Source organism: Hyla sarda, chromosome 1 (assembly GCF_029499605.1).
Source record: "Hyla sarda isolate aHylSar1 chromosome 1, aHylSar1.hap1, whole genome shotgun sequence".
Taxonomy (NCBI): domain Eukaryota; kingdom Metazoa; phylum Chordata; class Amphibia; order Anura; family Hylidae; genus Hyla; species Hyla sarda.
The window spans coordinates 366,248,605-366,268,705 of NC_079189.1; the positions used below are offsets into that span (position 1 = coordinate 366,248,605).

The following is a 20,101-nucleotide window of genomic DNA, read 5'->3' on the forward strand; positions in this document are numbered from 1 at the left end:
GGTAGTCCGATCTTTTGAGGAATTGCAGGAGGAGTTTGCTTTACCGCGCTCCTCGTTTTATCGGTACCTGCAACCCCGTCACGTGTACGAAACTCAAAATCGTCTGCGGCTGATGGAGGTGCAAACTAACAGAGTCCTCGACGCGATTATTGTGAAACGGGAATCTGCTGGAGTTATTTCTTGGCTGTACGGTGAGCCATTGAGTTTTTACCATGAACGGTTCCCTTTGACGGTCCGACATAAGTGGGAGAGAGACCTTGGTGGGCTGAGTGATGAGGAATGGTGTATAGTCTTGTCACTTACCCCGTCGTTGTCTCTGTCGGAGGCTAACAGGCTGTCACAGCTGTTCTTTCTACATAGGGTGTATAAGACCCCTCTGTTCTTATATAAGGTTGGTGTACGGTCCGACTCTGCCTGCCCTAGGTGTGGGGAGTTGGAGGCTCACTTGCTTCACATGATGTGGGAGTGCCCAGTTTTAAATGCTTATTGGGCTGATGTGTTACGCCTTGTCAGGGATGTTTATGGGGTTACTCTGCTTAGAGAACCTAAGGTATGCTTATTTGGTCTTATTGGATGTGATAGGGAACCTTCCATGAGAGAGGTGGGGATCTTACGTGTGCTGTACCAAGCCAGGAAACTCATTGCGCAGTATTGGATTAGACCGGCTCCTCCGGGTGTAGCTGATCTTATTAACAGAATATGGCAGATAGTACGCTTGGAGAAAGGGATATATATTAAACGTAACGTTGAACGGAAATTTACTAATGTTTGGGGACCGTGGGTACACCATTTTGACCCCCTGAGGACTGGTTCATAATTGCTTGTGACCTCTCGGCCTGTGTTTATCTTGGGATTGGCTTATGGTCTGGGGACTTTCTGTATGTGACTTCACTCTCTTCCTTGTCTGCCCTTTTCTTTCTCTCCTCTTCTGGTGGCTGTGTTGGATTGCCTGGGGGAGCTGCATGCTGGAGTCGTGTGCGCTGGGATTGGGGGAGTCTCCCTAGTGGAATATGAGTATATTGAAACCTATAGTTTACTGCTTGTGTATATTCCTGCTCCTGCAGAGGGAAGTGACGGATTGTTTGTATGTACGGGGGGTGGGGGGTTTATTGTTGGGGAAATGTTGTTGTATGTTTAAAAGTAGTTAAACTATTAATAAAAAATATCTGATTTAAAAAAAAAAAAATCATATAAACCATACATGGATTACACCTTTTACTTAGTTCCTAGGTGCTGGATCTATATGTCAGTGAAAGAACATGTTCATGTCAAGGTCAGAATGTCAATAATAGTTTTAAATACTCTATTGTGAATAAATGTATATAATGAAACCATTTTGAAAACATATATTGTGATCCATAGTGCACAAATTGACAAAACATTTGAGAATTGATGTATACAATGTACATACAAACCACCGAAACATACAGTAAATAGTGTTCAAAAAGCACTGAATGAAAGCATGTTACAACAATTTATTTTACAGGGTCAAATATGTCTTAAAGGGGTACTCCTGACAGAAAGTTAAAAAGATTTGTAAATTACTTTTATTCAAAAAATCTTAATCCTTCTAGTACTTTTAAGCTTCAGTATGCTCCACAGGAAGTTCTTTACTTTTTGAATTTCCTTTCTGTCTGACCACAGTGTTCTCTGCTGACACCTCTGTCCATTTTAGGAACTGTCCACAGCAGGAGAGGTTTGATATTGGGATTTTCTCCTACTCTGGACATTTCCTAAAATGGACAGAGGTGTCAGCAGAGAGCACTGTGGTCAGACAGAAAGGGAATTCAAAAAGAAAAGAACTTCCTGTGGAGCGTACAACAGCTGATAAGTACTAGAAGGATTAATAATTTTTAATAGAAGTAACTTACAAATCTGTTTAACTTACTTGCACCAGATGATAAAAAAAAATGTTTTCCAGCGGAGTACTCCTTTAAAGGAGTACTGCAGCTATAGACACTTATCCCTTATCCTGCGGATAGGGGATAAGTGTCTGATCACGGGGATCCGACCGCTGGGTTCCCCCCGCAATCTTTTAATGTTTTTTACTTTTAAATCTGCAATTCAATATCCTGTATTTAGGATCCTCTCTAAAACAACAACAACAACACAGCCATTTATTAGTAAGCCTGAATAAACAAAGTAATTTTACTACCTTTCTGTGATTTTTCTTGCTTCCTTTCTGCTTCTGATAAAAAGTGTATAATTCCCCACTGGAGGAAAACAGCCAGATTGTCAGAGGAGTGGGAACAGGGCCTTAGACTTCAAAGCTCTCCATATTCTGTCTGGCTGCTAAATATACACAAAGGCCTACCAGAGGTGTGTATCACGTTAGTAAATAATATGATGTGTGAATGTCATATAGGATTAGTAATAGGCCACAAATGGGCTGCAGGCATCAATTTTCTTTCATTATTAATGGATGTTCTTGGGTGGGTCAGTTTAAAGGGGTACTCTGGCAGTAGAAAATGATTCTGTTATCTGTAGCACTTGCATAGTAATGCCACTTATGTTAAGATATTGGCCTGCATCTACCACTTTCTAAGGCCGGTATCTCCGCCAGAAGTACAGTAGCTGCATATCTTTATTATTGCTGTTGACCCCCGCTATCTTCTGTTCAACTTCCATTTTGTGACAATATATTACATACTTAAAGGGGTACTCGGCTGGAAAACCTTTTTTTTTTTTTAAATCAACTGATGCCAGAAAGTTAAACAGATTTGTAAATTACTTCTATTTAAACATCTTAATCCTTCCTGTACTTATCAGCTGCTGTATGCACCACGGAAAGTTTTTTCTTTTTTAAATTCCTTTCTGTCTGACCACAGTGCTCTCTGCTGACACCTCTGTCCATTTTAGGAACTGTCCAGAGTAGGAGCCAAATCCAATAGCAAACCTATCCTGCTCTGGACAGTTCCTGACATGGACAGAGGTGTCAGCAGAGAGCAATTGTGGTCAGACAGACAGGAAGTTAAAAAAAAGAAAAGAACTTCCACTGTAGTATACAGCAGCTGATAAATATTGAAAGGATTAAAGGGGTACTCCACTGGAAAACATATTTTTTAAATCAACTGTTGCCAGAGATTTAAACAGATTTGTAAATCACTTCAATTAAACAGCTGCTGTTATGATCCACAGGAAGTTCTTTTCTTTTTGAATTTCCTTTCTGCCTGACCACAGTGCTCTCTGCTGACACCTCTGTCCATTTTAGGAACTGTCCAGAGCAGGATAGGTTTTCCATGGGGATTTGCTCCTACACTGGAAAATACCTAAAATGGACAGAGGTGTCAGCAGAGAGCACTGTGGTCAGGCATAAAGGAAATTCAGAAAGGAAAGAACTTCCTGTGGATCATACAGCATACAGCATTAGTACTGGAAGGATTAAGATTTTTTTAATAGAAGTAATTTACATATCTTTTTAACTTTTAGGCACCAGTTGATTTAAAAAATAATGTTTTCCAGTGGAGTACCCCTTTAACCTCTTCAGGACACAGGGCGTATGGATACGCCCTGCATTCCGAGTCCTTAAGGACATGACAATTCAGACATGCGGTTTTCTCCAATTCCGGGCTGAAAGGGTCTCTGGTGACCTGATCACCCGGAAAATAGGGCTGATCGGAGTTGTCAGCAACAGCCCCGATCAGCCTAAGGGATAGGAGTGAGGTCGCAGAGCTTCGATCTCCTCCTATCCCCTGTCATTAGTCAGAACGGAGTTCCAAACAATGGCAGCGCAGGACAGGGGGTTGCCATGGCAACCCCCCGTTCTGCCCGTCCCTGGATGTCGAGGGGATCTGGAGGCCGTACCTGCAGGAGAAGATGCCTGGGGACCTGGGATCTTCGCTGGAGACTGCTGGATACTTGCTCAGGTAGGGAATCGACGGTGGGGGGGGGGTAATTCAAAGTGAAAGTAAAACGATCTTTACTGTGGCAACCACTAGGAAGGCCAAACTGCAACTACCAGCATGCCCAGCCAAAGGCTGTCTGGGCATGCTGGGAGTAGTAGTTTTGCAACATCTGGAGGGTCACGGTTTGGAGACCACTGTTACAGTGGTGCCCAAACGGTAGCCCTCCAGATGTTGCCAAACTACAACTCTCAGCGTGTCTTAACTGCCCAGGCATGCTGGGAGTTGTAGTTCTGTAACATCTGCCCCTTCAGATTTAGCAATTTTCATGAAATTTTTGAAAATTGCTGCTCTACTTTGAAGCCCTCTAATTTTTTCAAAAAGCAAAAATATGTCCATTTTATAATGCCAACATAAAGTGGACATATTGTATTTGTGAATAAAAATAAAATTTATTGTGAATATCCATTTTCCTTACAAGTAGAGAGCTTCAAAGTTAGAAAATGCAAAATATTCCACATTTTCATGAAATTTTGGGATTTTTCACCAAAAAAGGATGCAAGTAACACCGAAAATTTACCACCAAAATAAAGTAGAATATGTCACGAAAAAACAATCTCACAATCAGAATATTCGGTAAAAGCATTTTCGCGTTATTAATTCGTAAAGTGACGGTGGTCGGAATTGCAAAAAAGGGCTCAGTCCTTAAGGTGAAAAAGGGCTTAAGGGGTTAAGATTTTTAGAAGTAATTCACAAATTTGCTTAACTTTCTGGCACAAGTTGATTTAAAAAAAATGTTTTCTAGGGGCGTACCCCTTTCCCTTTAAGTCATATCGGGGGACTTGGGCAGCTGCCGTCCTTAGTCAGGCCAGAGATGACAATGTGACACCATGTGACTTGGCTTGCTTAACTCTGATTCTCTGAGGGAAGCTAGCCATTGAGATGGGAGAATATCCAATAAGAACAGCACCTCCAGAAATGTCAAGAAAAAAAGAAATTGGGGTGCCCGCATATTCTGAACCTCGGTCCACTGGTTCCTCAATGCATACAAAAATATAGAAGCAGCACACCACAGGTAGATTTCAAAAGAACGGTGAATTTATTCCATGATGTGAGAGACTACGTTTCTCCAGCCTCACGCTGGCTTTCTCAAGTGCTTAATGAGTGACATATATGAGGCTTAAATAAGCCAACCAATTACAGAATTTGTGACATCATCACATAGTGATTATCATATATAAACAATGTATAAAACCATAAATCATTAAGACATCGTATACAAAAATGTGTTAAATAAATACAGATATATGTGTGTCAAGTGCAGATCCACACCTGTTTGTCACCCGATCGTGACGTGTAATAAAGTGTCCATAAAAAAAGTCCATACTTCTACTGTATGTAGAATACCTTCTGAGCCGCTCTCATGACACCATCCTTCCGGGACGCCGATATCTCGTGGTTACAGCTGATTAGGCTTCCGGGATCGAGGTACGTCACCAAGCGTCTATAGCAACCTCCGAAACATCACGCCAGTCTCGCGATCAGCGAGAAATACTGTGCAGCTTAGCGTCCATAGTAACTTTGTCTCGGCCGTGTTCCAGCGCATGCGCACTGGTGATAAGAAAGGGATACTCTGCCAAACACCTCCGAGGGCGTCCATAGCAACAGGAGCGGTCCAGGATCATCAAGCGCACAGCCGTTCCGATCAAGGAGTGCATCGCTCAGGTAAAACATAGCAACTAACTTCATTACAAGGGTAACAATTAAGCCACATCATTCATATTAGACATGCACTTCAGGACTTTGACACGGCAATCCCCTGTGTAACGGGTGTAAAGGGACATGCTTTAGAAGGTGTACATCATTAAGATGGGAGGAGATTTCACAGACTGGTAGGGCTACAGACTGGGGAGGGATCACCAACCTAGTAGTATTTGGAATCGTTGTATTTCAGTGTATGCCCCAGACCCTCATTATATACAGTAGTTTACTCTCTTATCTATCTTATGGCCTTGAGAGCAGTAATGCGTCAACAATATACAAACTGATATTTACAAAAAAGGATAAAAAAATAGATGTACATCAATATAAACTTAGCATTCAGTTACTTTAGGGAAGTGTGCGCTATACTTGTGTTTCACCAGTACTCCTTTAAAGCAGCTTGACCTTTGTAATATCATTTATCCATTCATTCTACTCTCATGTTGCTTCTTACGCCAAAAGGACAATGCTGCTGTGTCTATCAATATTTCATTTATGTCAGTTTAAATATTTTACTTTGCCTGGTTTTGCACCCCAATTGTGAGCCACAATGCCTGTGTCGAAGATGTCAAAGCGTGGCAATATGATCATTTGCTTGCTTCTCTACATTATCTACTGTATATTTGTTTCAGCTTCACTTTGTGACTGTGTTCACACATTCAGGTTTTTAATTACAAATACTAATTCCAAAGCTCGAAATGAATTGGAAAAATAAGAAGTCTCAGTCTTTCCTTTACAGGCGTCTTCCACTCATGATGGTGTTTGTGACCTGAATGTGTGAACACACAATACATTAATACAATAAACATTGAATGTCATTTTTTGGACCTTTTGAATGTTTGGCATTTGTTGAAACCATTTTCCTATATAGTGGTCTCTTTGACAAGCACTGTGTACTTATCTCTGTATAGGCTTGTACCAGGCTGGTAGATGGATTTGTCTACATAGAAAACATTGTATGTAAATTGCCAATAAAGTGATTGGAATGAGTGAGAATTCATGTGCAACACAAGCATTGTCTTTATAGTAATGGTTCCTAAAGTCTCAACTTGGGAATTAAACATTTAAATATGATTTAAAGTGTACCTGTCATATCACAGAAAAAAATAATTCTTAAATTTGTTACTTATTAGGTCTGTGGCAGTGTGGCAAGGAAAGGGTGTATTTCCCTTGCTAACTCTGGAGAATCCTCCACATGTGGCCTGATTAATGAGGTATCAGCAAGGGAAAGTGTGTTTAAAAGGAAAAGAAACAGAATATTTGGGGCTCTCCCTGGGAAACAGTATGCTGGCTGTTAGAGGGGGAGACACACGGGCCCTGTTTAGGTAACACGCAGAAGGCGCTGCGAGTGGTCCAAGAAGTGGTGTGAACTGTGAGTAACAGGTTGCAGGAGTCATATGTTTAACTGGCTGAGGGTAGCTCACCAGTTCATAGTTAGGGCATGCTGATATGTGTAGTCAGTGACCAGACTGTCTAGGACTTTATTTTGTTCCTGTTTATGTTTTGTTTTACCTGCAACCTGTGGAAACAAAGCTGGCGAGGAGCCAGACTTGTATGTAGAACTGTGGTCTGTGGTGTTATTGTGAGGAACGTGTCCCGTGGCAAGTGACCAGGACGACCCCAGAGCTAATACCCAAGGAGGAATCCTTACAGGTCATATAGATTCTTTACATGTCTTTTTATGTGTCAATTTTTATTTGGCTCTCAAATCCCTTTGTTCTACTGCTCACTCATTCTGACATCCATTGCTCAGGAAGGGGCGTGTCCAAAGCAAGCAATGAGCTTGCCCTAACTCATCATGCATTCACTTCCTCCTTGAGTCTGCTGTGATTTATCCAACCACTACAGGCTACTCTGTAATTCCCTCCTCTCTGTTTTCAAGCAGGAGTCTGATAGACAGAACATGAGTGAGCACAGAGGAGTGCTAGTCCCACCCTCAATTCCTGTACTTAGAGGGGAATTCATCAATTGTTGTCTAGTATTTTTACTATTTTAGTGATGAAAAGTTGTTTTTTTTTAACTTCCTGCACCAAATTAATCAAAAGTTTCATGCCACTTGATGAATTTGGCGCACGGGAACATTACCTCAGACTTACCTGAGTCTTCCTACATTTCCCGCCTGTTCTGTCCGGTACAGGTGGCAGGGTGAGTAAGAGATCCTTAATGTTCTGTCCTATATTTACCATTTCTTCTCCTTTGTAAACCCCTCAAGGCCTCGAGATGCCCTTGGCCCCCTCCCCAATTTCCATGCCCATTTGCAGATGCCGGACAGCGGTTAATGGCCTCAGATATATTTCAAAATATAGTTATCTTCTCTATTACACCTGTTAGAGTAAGTTGGAAGAAACCTAAAGAGGGTTGTCTTGGGATGTAAAAAAAGATATGCATTTCCCTTGCAGGGCCTTGTTAGCACAACGCTGGAACTAGAGAACTGAAGACAGAGGTATATTATGTTTAAGAACCCAGGACAACTCCATAAGGCATTTTAAAGTGCTATCATTATGTCTAAAGGCAAGTGAATCTTCCAAGGTGCCTCCAATTTGGTGAATCTGACTGTCAAATTTTGGATTTGAAAGTCCCTTGTTTCTCTACAATTGTCCATCTAAAGTACGTACAGGAGCAAGGACTCTGGGTGCAGAGCGCCCAGCATAGCAAATGTAGCAAGTAGAAGTTATTATGCATACAGAATTGCTGCTTACCTCAAGGACAAAATTAATCCAAAATGGATCACAATAATGAATCTGGTTTATTTTTTCTATTTTTTTTCTATTTTTTTTTGGGGGGGGGGTGTCACTTGGACGAAATCCTATTTGTGACATTGTACTATGATAGGATAAATAGCAATATATCTCTTAGATCATTGTGCAATTATGCATGATACAGTATGACACTGTATGTACATAGTGGTATTGATGCTGCGTTTCTATTTGGTATAGTTGCCTAAGTGTGATACAACCTCATACAGGTTAATGGTTGTTAAAAGATTGGCAAAAGAGTAGAAATTGACAACTTCATTCTAATGATAAATACAAATAGTGCTCAGTGATCCCACTAAGAAGCTATAACCATTGGCTGCCTTTCACTTCCAGAAAAATTAACCATTTTAGTTTTTTTTTAGGCTGGATTCACACCTGGTATTTTGGTTAGTATATTAAGTTAAAACCAGCAATGGGTTCAACACAAGGAAAAAGCTACAAATATTTTCATTATAGCTTTATAATGATGTGTCAGATAGTTTTGGCTAAAATACTAACCAAAATACTATGTATGAACCCATCAATAATATTATAAAGATATTTTGAAAATCATATTGCAAACTGGGCTGTGGAATCACAAAGTTCATACATTATGCATACATGAAATGATTTTCCCAGTTTACATGCTGGTCATGTATCATAGACATGTCAAAGCCCCTATAGAGATAGTAGGTGTTAGGTGAAGATATCTGTGAGGGACAGTGAACAACACAAATAATAAAAGAATTACACATATATAATAATTGTAGTAAAGCAGCAGAGAGCGTCTTTCTGTCAGCACAAAATCTGTTTTAATTATAAATTAAGTGTGATTATTTTTTATTTTACAATAATTGTTATCAAGCCATGCATAGTGGGTTTTGTGTTACATTTGTGCACTTTTTAGGACACCAATCCTGTTTTTACACCCCCAGAAAAGGAATAATTTTTCATAGCTTTAAAAAAGCCACAGCTTTTTCACTTTCCAGGAACAAAACCTGTTGCTCTTCCCGAAAAGGTAGACATAGTGTTGCCAACAAAAGCACAAAGCAATGGCCACTAAAATTACTGCAGAGTGCCCTTAAATTTTTCTTCAACTTTGCAGTAAAGTGAGAGGCCGTAGTTGTGTAGGTTTTTTATGGGATACAATGCAACAAAGTGTTCTTCTGTCCCTTGTGTCAAGCTTTGACAGTCAACCACAACTACTCCTGTTTGCAAATGTTTCGCTGGGTCTTTACATACCAAGATGTGGTCAAAGAAAGAGTAGACTTCAATGCAACCATCAAGTTAAAAACTCAGATCACAGAAACTATCAGGTCTGATAAACCATACCATTAAAAAAGAGCACATGTAATTTAGTTTACCAGCAGTGATATAAGCTACATGACTGAGAAAAAAGGGGTTGAGTGTAAGGAAGAGTTTAACTTAACAACCAAAACATACATTTTTTTGTAGGCTATATATAATACAAATTCCCAGCTGTAACAAATTATAGAGAAAAAGGGAAGTGCCTAAAACATATCTATTTATTTGTATGCATTAAAATCCACCCAAAAAATTAAGAAGTGTACCCTATCCAGGTGAAAAGAATTTAAAGCGTATAAAAGTCAACATCAACACATGGGAAATTTCCCAAGTTATGACCAGCAGAATGCTATTATACTTCTTGTATGATCACTTACTATGAGATTACTAGCATGGGCCCATCCGGCCACTAGATAATGTTTACAGGTATAATATCTGTACACCATACATAATCGTACGAAAAGATGGTACAGGTATATCACCCCACAATGTTTCCAACGCACTTTTCTATCCCTGAGTGTAAGTAAATGCACACCGGGACGTCCTCAGGGGAATCTATTGAAGGGGTACTCCGGTGAAAAACTTTTTTTTTTTTAATCAACTGGTGCCAGAAAGTTAAACAGATTTGTAAATTACTTCTATCAAAAAATCTTTATCCTTCCTGTACTTATTAGCTGCTGAATACTACAGTGGAATTTCTTTTCCGTTTGAAACACAGAGCTGTCTGCTGACATCATGAGCACAGGTCTCTGCTGACATCTCTGTCCATTTTAGGAACTGTCCAGAACAGCATATGTTTGAAATGAGGATTTCCTTTTACTCAGGACAGTTCCTAAAATGGACAGAGATGTCAGCAGAGAGCACTGTGCTCATGATGTCAGCAGACAGCTCTGTGTTTCAAATGGAAAATAATTTCCACTGTAGTATTCAGCAGCTAATAAGTACAGGAAGGATTAAGATTTTTTAATAGAAGTCATTTACAAATCTGTTTAACTTTCTGGCACCAGTTGATTAAAAAAAAATAAAAGTTTTTCACCGGAGTACCCCTTTAACTATGTAATAAAACTATAACTATAACTATGTACCTTTGTTTTCCAGCAACAGATAAGCTCTCATACAGCTCTGTAAAAAATAAAATATTATAAATCTTAAAATTTGTAACATGCTGCGTAAAATTACTATTATTATTATTTTGGTTATTATTATGACTATTGTTATTCTTATTATTATTATTAATAATAATAATAATAATAATAATAATAAAGGTGGGGAAGGAAAATGTAAGCAAAAAAATTTAAATCACTGCTACAGAAAGGGGGTAAGCAGCCGTGCAAAGTCAAAATCCTGGCTTTGAAAGCTTATTGCAGGAGAGGCTTTCAAATTTGTACCGTTACCTTAGCAACATGATAGCCCACACTACTGGTTGCATTTCCTTTTCTCGTTTTAAAACTTTGTTGAAAACATGGTTAGCTACCAAAAAATGGAAGAACAAACGTGCTCTATATCTGAATTTGTACATTATTACCTATTCTAAATAAGTTAAAAACACACAAAATCTCACACAATCACATACAGAATTTCCCCTTAGCTAGACCCCATATTTATCATAATTTATGCTACTGATCTAAAAAAAAAAAAACAGGAACTGTCTCTTTGTTATGAGATAACATAATGTAAACCAATACGTTATTGTGTATCAGAGTTCTAGGTTCTCTATAGGGGTCTTTACAGTCACATATTTCATTCCCTGGCCCCTGAATATTTCCCATATTAAATCAGTAATGTTATATTTTTATATATCTCTAAACATATTTAGGGTAGCAGGAGAGTAGATACTCACCTGCCATCAATCCCACACTGTTGCTATTTTCCAAGAACTAAAAAGGCCTCATGCATGCAGGAATGTGGTAGGAAGATGCTGTTTGGGCCAATGGAGACTCTTGGTTTCACACAATAGAAAGCTTGGGACATGGTAGCTGGAATGGGTCCTCTGGCCTGGAGGTACCTTTCTGGCACACACAGCAGTAAAAGCTAGGAGGGCTGCACAGATTGTGTAAGTCTATGACCCTCCAGGGCACTCCTAGTGTAATAGATCTGGTATGTGACAGAGTTAAAAAATATAGCCACCAGTGGAAACAAAACAACAAGAAAAGTCCTTTACTATACCAAACTTGGGAATAATAAACAGCTTTATAGTAGATTTCAAAGACAAAAGAGGAAGATTTATCAAAAACTGTGCAGAGGAAAAGTTGCCAAGTTGCCCATAGCAACCAATCAGATTTCTTCTTTCATTTTGAAGAGGCCTTGTTAAAAATGAAAGAAGTGATCTGTTGCAACTGGGCAACATTTCCTCTGCACAGGTTTTGATAAATCTCCTCCAAAGTCCCTAGTTCCCAGTATTGAGCGGTACTTGTGAGGAGGGATCCCTTAGAACTCTGACCCATGCAACGAGCACACATTTCCCCAATCCCCATTGTTTGCATACACAGTTGAGACTAACAAACAATATTTTGTTGAACTCATCATGCCTGACCATGTAAGTGGATGCCCTAAGATGGTCCAAACCTAGGTGAGTAGGGCAAAACAAAGAAGGCACCTGGGAGATAAGTAAGCATTTTAAAAGTTCAAGGGCACAAAGCGGGCCTAACTACTATATGGGTGCACAGAGGAAGCCTTACTACTATATGGAGGCACAAAGGGGGCCTAACTACTATACGAGGGCATTGTGAGGGTCCTAACTACTATATGGGTCAGTGTGAGAGGCCTAACTACTATATGGGACCATGTGAGGTCCGGACTACTCTATAGCACAGTGTTATACACATGGGGGGGGGGGGATTTATCATTTTATAAACACAGTTTTCACTGTCTATATTGCGCAATCTTTTTTGTGCAATTCTGTTTTTTGCATGTTTTTTTGTGTCATTTTTTATATAACTTTTCAAATGGAATTCTAAATCACGGTGTACGGTAGAGCTGATTATGTGGTGGACATGGATTTATCAACTGCGTCTTTTCTCTTTACACACTCAAATTTTGCGCAAGTCATGATTTTTTTATGCAAATATACACCTTCAAGGAGGACACTTAAAATGTTATAAGAATAGGTCCAGCAAGTCCAGCAATATGTAATACATATTTAGATTAGACTCCTGTCTGTACAGACTGTAGATCTGTAGAACTGTGTAAAAAACTCTAGCTGTTCAAACTCTAGCTGTTCTTGATGAGTGCAGTAGATTGCACCTGTGTAATGTAACCATACAGCTAAGAATACCACTGTATGTGTAGGGAGGGAGAAGGAGGTATGGCTGTTAGGTCTATGTATATGTGTGATCATGTGTATGCAGCAGAGCTGAGTGTGTGATCATGTGTATGCAGCAGAGCTGAGTGTGTGATTGTGTGTATGAAGCTCCATACACATGCCGCACACTAATTTCTACTACATGTATATGATCACACACTCAGCTCGGGTACATGTACACAGTGTTTACCAACCAGGGTGCCTCCAGCTATTGCAACTCCTAGCATGCCAAGTTTTGCAACAATTGGAGGCATTCTCATTGGTAAACACTGATATATTGGTACTTTATAAAGATTTATGATTTTACTATTGTGCAGAGTTTTGTTCGGCGCACACTGCTGCTCCAGCACTTCTAGCTATGTGAGCAGTGTACCACGGGAAAATGCCACAGCTCTGAAGTGTGAGGTAGAGAAGGAGTGCACAGTAGAGTGAGGGGGGCATTTCTATATTTGCGCAAAATTTATCAAAGGACGTGCGCAGCTTTTGTAAATTTTGAGCAAGAGTGTAAATTTAAAGGGGGTAGATCTGTGTCTATAATAGACACCTAATGATAAATGTCCTCCATGGAGTTTGCATAGAGGTGGAGATGATGCTGGAGCTTGGAGCCTAAAAGCCTAAAAGTATTTCATGATGCTATGGGCAGATGGAGAAGAATTTATGTTAGATACCCTATTAGTGCTCATGGCCCTGAAGTGTGGATGTGGCTATGGAAGACTATTAAGGTATGTCTGCACTATAGCCTTTTTTAACCCCTTAATGACCAAGCCCATTTTCACCTTAAGGACCAGGCCAATTTTATTTTTGCGTTTTCGTTTTTTTCCTCCCCGCATTCTAAAATCCATAACTCTTTTATATTTCCATCTACAGACCCATATAAGGGCTTGTTTTTTGCGTGACCAATTGTACTTTGTAATGAAACCTCTCATTTTACCATGAAATGTACGGCAAACCCCCCAAAAAAATTTTTAGGTAGGAAATTTTTATGAAAACCAAACATTTGCACATTTTGGAGGGGTTCGTTTTCACACTGTACAATTTACAGTAAAAATTACATGTTTTCTTTATTCTGTGGGTCAATACGATTAAAATGATACCCATGGCTAGATACTTTTATATTTTTGTACCGCTTAAAAAAATCTAAAACTTTACAAAATCAGTAATCTAAAATTGCCCTATTTTGTCCACCTATAACTTTTTCATTTTTCCGTATATAGGGCAGTATGAGGGCTAATTTTTTGCACCGTCATCTGTACTTTTTTTTTAGATACCACATTTGCATATATAAATCTTTTAGATAATTTTTTATAAATTTTTTTTTTGAATAAAATGTAACAAAAAAGCAGCATTTTTTAAATTTTTTTTATTTTTTACGTTTACGCCATTCACCGTACTGGATCATTAACATTATATTTTGATAGATCTGACATTTACTCACACGGTGATACCAAATATGTTTATTTAAAAAATTGTATGCTTTTTGGGGGTAAAATGGGAAAAACTGACAATTTTTATTGGGGGAGGGGATTTTTAACTTTTTTTTACTGTTTATTTTTAAATTTTTAAACTTTTATTTTACACTTTTTATGTCCCCGCACTCTAGGTGATGGATATGGAGGCTCTTAGCGCACTTATTGATCAAAATGTGTCCCCCCCCCATCCACCACGCGGAGGTGGCCTCATATCGGATGGGACCCTAACATAACTCACCTCTGCTGTGCATATAGCCTCTGACTGTGTGACATGTTGGATCAGCCATTGACTAAACCACCTCCAGTCTGAGAGGGGTGGGGTGCACGGCTAAAGAGGGTGCCACACGCCCCAACTTACAACGTAAAAACAAAAGGAAATATGAGGCCACCTCCACGTGGTGAAAAAGGGGACACATTTTGATCAAAAAGTGTGCTAAGAGCCTCCATTTTTTGACCTAGAGTGCTGTTGCAACTTTTTTGTACATTTTGTATTTGCCACAGCAGCGGGAACCTGTGTATTAGGTTGTTGTGCTGGCTATTTTTCTTTTGTTTTTACTTTGTAAGTTGGGGGGTGTGGCACCCTCTTTAGCCATGCACCCCACCCCTCTCAGACTGGAGGTGGTTTAGTCAATGGCTGATCCAACATGTCACACAGTCAGAGGCTATATGCACAGCAGAGGTGAGTTATCATGTTAGGGTCCCATCCGATATGAGGCCACCTCCGTGTGGTGGATGGGGGACACATTTTGATCAAAAAGTGCGCTAAGAGCCTCCCTTATTTGACCTAGAGTGCTGTTGCAACTTTCTTTTTTGTACATTTTGTATTTTCCTATAGCAATCCTTTGATTACTAATACTGTGCAGTGCTATGCATAGGACACAGCACTGCTCAGTATTATCTGTGATCTTCTGCTCTGGTCTGCAAGATCGCAGACCAGAGCAGAAGACCCCGGGAGATGGCCGGAGCCAGGTGAGGGGATCTCCGTCCGCCATGCTGGACGATCGGATCGCCGCGGCAGCGCTTCCGGCGATCCGATCATCCAATCAAAGTACCGCAATGCCGCAGATGCCGTGATCTGGATTGATCACGGCATCTGAGGGGTTAATGGCGGACATCCGCGCGATCGCGGATGTCGGCCATTACGGGCGGGTCCCCGTCTGCTGCTAGCAGCCGGAACCTGCCGTGTATGACGCGAGCACACTTCCCATGCTCGCGGTCATACACATGACGTAAATGTACGTCCTGGTGCGGGAAGTCAAGCCAAACCAGGACATACATTTACGTCCGTGGTCGTTAAGGGATTAAGCATATGCATGTTAAAATAACTGACAATGATGAATTTGTTGAAGGATCCTTTTAATTTCTATGTGATGGTACCTGTTGGTATAGGCCAGTGACGGTGAACCTTTTTGAGCCTGAGTTCCCAAACCGTAATGCACGACAACTTTTTTTCCCTCAAAGTGCCAGCACAGCAATTAAATCAGAATACTGAGGTTTAAGTTTAGAAAAAACAACTGTGGGGGTGGTGTGTGTGTGTGTTGAGGGGTGCTGTGTTTCGGGGTGATGTGTGTGTGTGTGTGTGTGTTTGAGGGGTGCTGTGTGTTTGTCTGAGGGGTGCTGTGTGTTTGTCTGTGGGGTGCTGTGTGTGTGTGTTTGAGGGGTGCTGTGTGTGGGGGTGATGTGTGTGTGTTTGAGGGGTGCTGTGTGTTTGTCTGTGGGGTGCTGTGTGTTTGTCTGTGGGGTGCTGTGTGTGTGTTTGAGGAGCAATAACAATGAACCATAACTGTTTAAATGAAACATTCGCACTTTCACAGTGGGGGGGGGGTGCTTAGAGGCATGGTCTGGAACAGGTGGTAGCTCGCTTAGCAGAGGACTGCCAGCTCAATTTTAAGATACAAGTACGAGCTTTTTCACTGCAGCCACTTCTAGCTTCATGTGCCCACTTATCCAGTGGCACAGAAGCTGAATGTGCTTCTGTCCAAGTTGCTGGTACTACAGTCCCTCCCTTTTCAAGTGGACACTCAGAGCATGGGGGTGCACTGAGAGGCAGGGGCTAGGACAGGCGGTAGGTGGCCTCGTGGTGGACCGCCAGAATGATTTTAATATGCAACTAGGAACTTTGCCATAGTTTTCACTGCAGCAATTATACACTTTTGGAGCTGGAATTACTGCAACTGCTGGCACCAGACTTGCCTTCCAATGGGTACTCAAAAAAGGATTTAAAGTTTGCTCATTCAAATTACCAGGCTCTCTCATTGTGCCGACCTTGTGATCTCCTCATGCTGCTGGCACATTAAAATTTTAATCTATTCAAAATCTTCTATTTAAATTTAAAAAAAATCTAAGACTAAGGCCCTATGGTCGTCATCCTATATTACCTATTGAATTACCACAAGAATCCAATGAAACAGGTTGGAGCAATAACAATGAACCATAACTGATTAAATGAAACATTTGCAGTTCCACACAGAGTAAGACAGTCGGGGGGGCTGAGAGGCAGGGGCTGAAACAGGTGGTAGCTCACCTCGCGGCGTACTGCCAGCTCAATGCTCACCAGAATGGGTCCTCAAAAAAGGATTAAAAAAATATATAAATAAATTCAATTTATTAATTTCAAATTAAATAAAATAAAAATTACATTAATAAATCTCTTTAATCTCTTCAACTGTAACGCCATATGGTCTCCTGACCCTGCTGCCACATCCAGACGCTCTGCGGCAGTGATTCTAAAAGCGATGCCTGTAATCTGCATGTCATACAGAATAACAGTATTATTTCACTAACACGGCACACTCCCTATGTGTGTTACAACAAGGCAAAGTGTTGTACACCCCTATTGAGACACTCTGTAGCCATTCTTAATAACGATTTGCCGCGAATAAATTCAGACCTAACTGAATGTTTCCGAAAAATTCAGCGAATCGTTCGGATCAAATTTTTCAGAATTTGCTTATCTCTAGTTACTATGGGCAACTGCACCACATTTCCTCTCTACATGTTTTGATAAATTGCCTCACTTGTACTCCAAATCACTTTCACTGAAATCCCAAAATGTAAGGCCAATGGGGGAGATTTATCAAAATCTGTGCAAAGGAAAAGCAACCAATCATATCACGTCTTTAATTGTTAAAAAGCCCTGTGAAAAATCAGAGCAATGTGATTGGTTGCTATGTGCAACTGGTCAACCTTTTCTTATACCTCCTCCAATATCCCCAGTGGGATTCAGCAGTAAACTACCAAATGACTCAAAAAGAAATTAGAATGGAAATCTCCTATTGAGTACCCAGACATTATACCTCGATTAACCATAATATACTTCTATTTTGTCTATTATTATAACATATACATAGTATACTATAACATAGTGCTGTGTGGTAATAATATGACTTTACAAGAAGCTAAATATTAAGCAGACGTTTTATATGTAACTTTCTATCTGCAAAACAAACACCTTAGAAACCATGCACAAGACTTAAAAGGGGTACTCCACCCCTAAACATCTTATCCCCAATCTTATCGCGTGGGTCCCCTGCGATCACCAGTGCAGCACCCCACAGCCATCATGCCCCCTCCATTCATGTCTATGGCTGCATGCTTCCGGGTCCAGAATGCCACATTGCCGACCCAGAGATCGCGGGGTTCCATCGACTTTGGATAGAGGACAAGATGTCTAGGGGCCGAGTACCCATTTAACATGTCATATTCCTGCCTGTTCTAGCTTGATACATGGATAGCTACTCATAATTGCCTATTCCCGTGGCCTGGTGACTGTATTCCAGATCACACAGTTGTGGTAATTGGAGTGCTAAAACTAAGAATAATACAACCATCGTAATTGACATTCCCATGTGAACTCTTTCGAATAGGAAAACAAGGCAGTAGTGACTAGTGTAATTTGTAATACTACAGAACAGAATGTATTACAGGCAAATCATCATATAGAGCAGCAAATCTACATCCTCATATACAGCAGTGGTCTCCAAACTGTGGACATCCAGCTGTTGCAAAACTACAATTCCCAACATGTCCAGTCAGCTGGAAAACAAAGCTGTAGTTGAATGCACATCTGCAAGTGACACAGTAGTGAGTAGTGTTTTTTGTTATACTTCAGCATGTACCAGAATGAGCATTAAACAACCTGTATCTACATCATCTTATGGAGCAGAGGTCTCCAAACTTGGGACCTCCAGCTATTGCAAAACTACAAATCCCAGCATGCCCTGACAGCCGTTGGAAAAAAAAGCAATAGTTGGATGCATATCTACAGGTAGCACAGTAGTAAGTGGTGTATTGTTATAGCACAGAACGTACCAGAGGTGCACTAAACAACTAGTGTTGAGCGGCATAGGCCATATTCGAATTCGCGATATTTCGCGAATATATAGACAAACATTCGTCATATACTCACTAAATTCGCATATTCGTAATATTTGCGGTATATTTTCGCATATGCGAACATTTGCATATGCGGACATTTGCATATACAAAAATTAGCATATGCGAAAATTCTAATATGCAAAAATTTTAATATGCAGTATACAGTATACAGTAGTATTAGAGCCTTCTTTACACCACACAAGCTGGAAGCAGAGAGGGATGATCACTGTGATGTGTTATGTGAAAAAAATAAAATAAAAATAAAAACGAATATTCGTAATTGCGAATATATAGTGCCATATTCGCGAATTCGCAAATATGCGATATTTGGGAATAAAATTCGAATTGTGAATATTCGCAAGCAACAGTATAAACAACCTGTATCACCTTATGGAACAGTGGTCTCCAAATGGTGGACCTCCAGCTGTGGCAAAACTACAACTCCCAGCATGCCCGGACAGCCGTTGGCTGTCCGGGCATGCTGGGAATTGTAGTTTTCCACCATCCAGAGGTCCCCAGTTTGGAGTGCACTGATACAGAGTTAACACTAAACACATGTTGCACCAGAGAACTACATTTATCTGAAGCGCAACCACTCAGAATTTTTCTACTACATCAAAGTCTATTAAGTATTTATGTTGCCCATTAAGCTCATTATAACTCACGTGGGCCTGTGTTAACCCCTGATATGCTGGACTACTTCCAGCAAGTGTTTTTACAAGGGCTAAACTCTAGCGCCGTATGCTCGCCCCAAGCAAGCGTGCGGAATAGAGAGGGAGTCCAGCACTAGTACCACGGACAGTACACACATCAATCATGCATACAAGGCAGTGAATACACAATGAGGTGGATGCTTCTCTTACCGGGGGCTGGAGAGACAAGCGACCAGATCGCCTGGTTGATCCTTGCCTTGAACTTATTCTCTTCCAGGACTCACTAAACCTTCCACGGCTGGCACGGCTGGCACTCCTCTTCCTCCCGGCTTCTCCCCCTTCTTCTCTTATAGAGCAGCTTTTCTCCAAGTCACCAGGGTTCCTCCACTTGTTCACCATTGTCTGTGCAGTAGAAATAGAGAGTTTTTTCCCCTTTTGCTTGCTGCTGAGAGCTCAGCTGTATAGTACCTGCTGATCGGTAGGAAAAAAAAAAAAAAACTTGCTGCACACTCCTCCCAAGGTGTAGCCACTCTCCAAGGATCTGGGAGTTAAGGGGTGTCGCCTGTAAGTGTCATAGAGACTCCAAGGAGCACGCCTTGTCTAGCCCTAACAAGGTACCATAACCACAGGCAGGTATACCCTGCACCCAGGTGGAGAG

General features: G+C 40.6%; 1 protein-coding gene across 4 annotated transcripts in view; it reads right to left on the bottom strand.

Annotated features, from left to right (window-relative positions):
• TRPM3 (transient receptor potential cation channel subfamily M member 3) overlaps positions 1-19,857 on the bottom strand; it is a 714,607-nt gene extending 694,750 nt beyond the window's left edge. For all 4 annotated transcript variants that reach the window (XM_056523079.1, XM_056523077.1, XM_056523078.1 and 1 more), the window contains exon 1: positions 19,654-19,857. In XM_056523079.1, the coding sequence (XP_056379054.1) occupies positions 19,654-19,842 (189 nt within the window). In that variant the 5' untranslated portion in view covers positions 19,843-19,857. The remainder of the gene's footprint in view (positions 1-19,653) is intronic.
• Between the last annotated feature and the right edge of the window lie 244 nt (positions 19,858-20,101).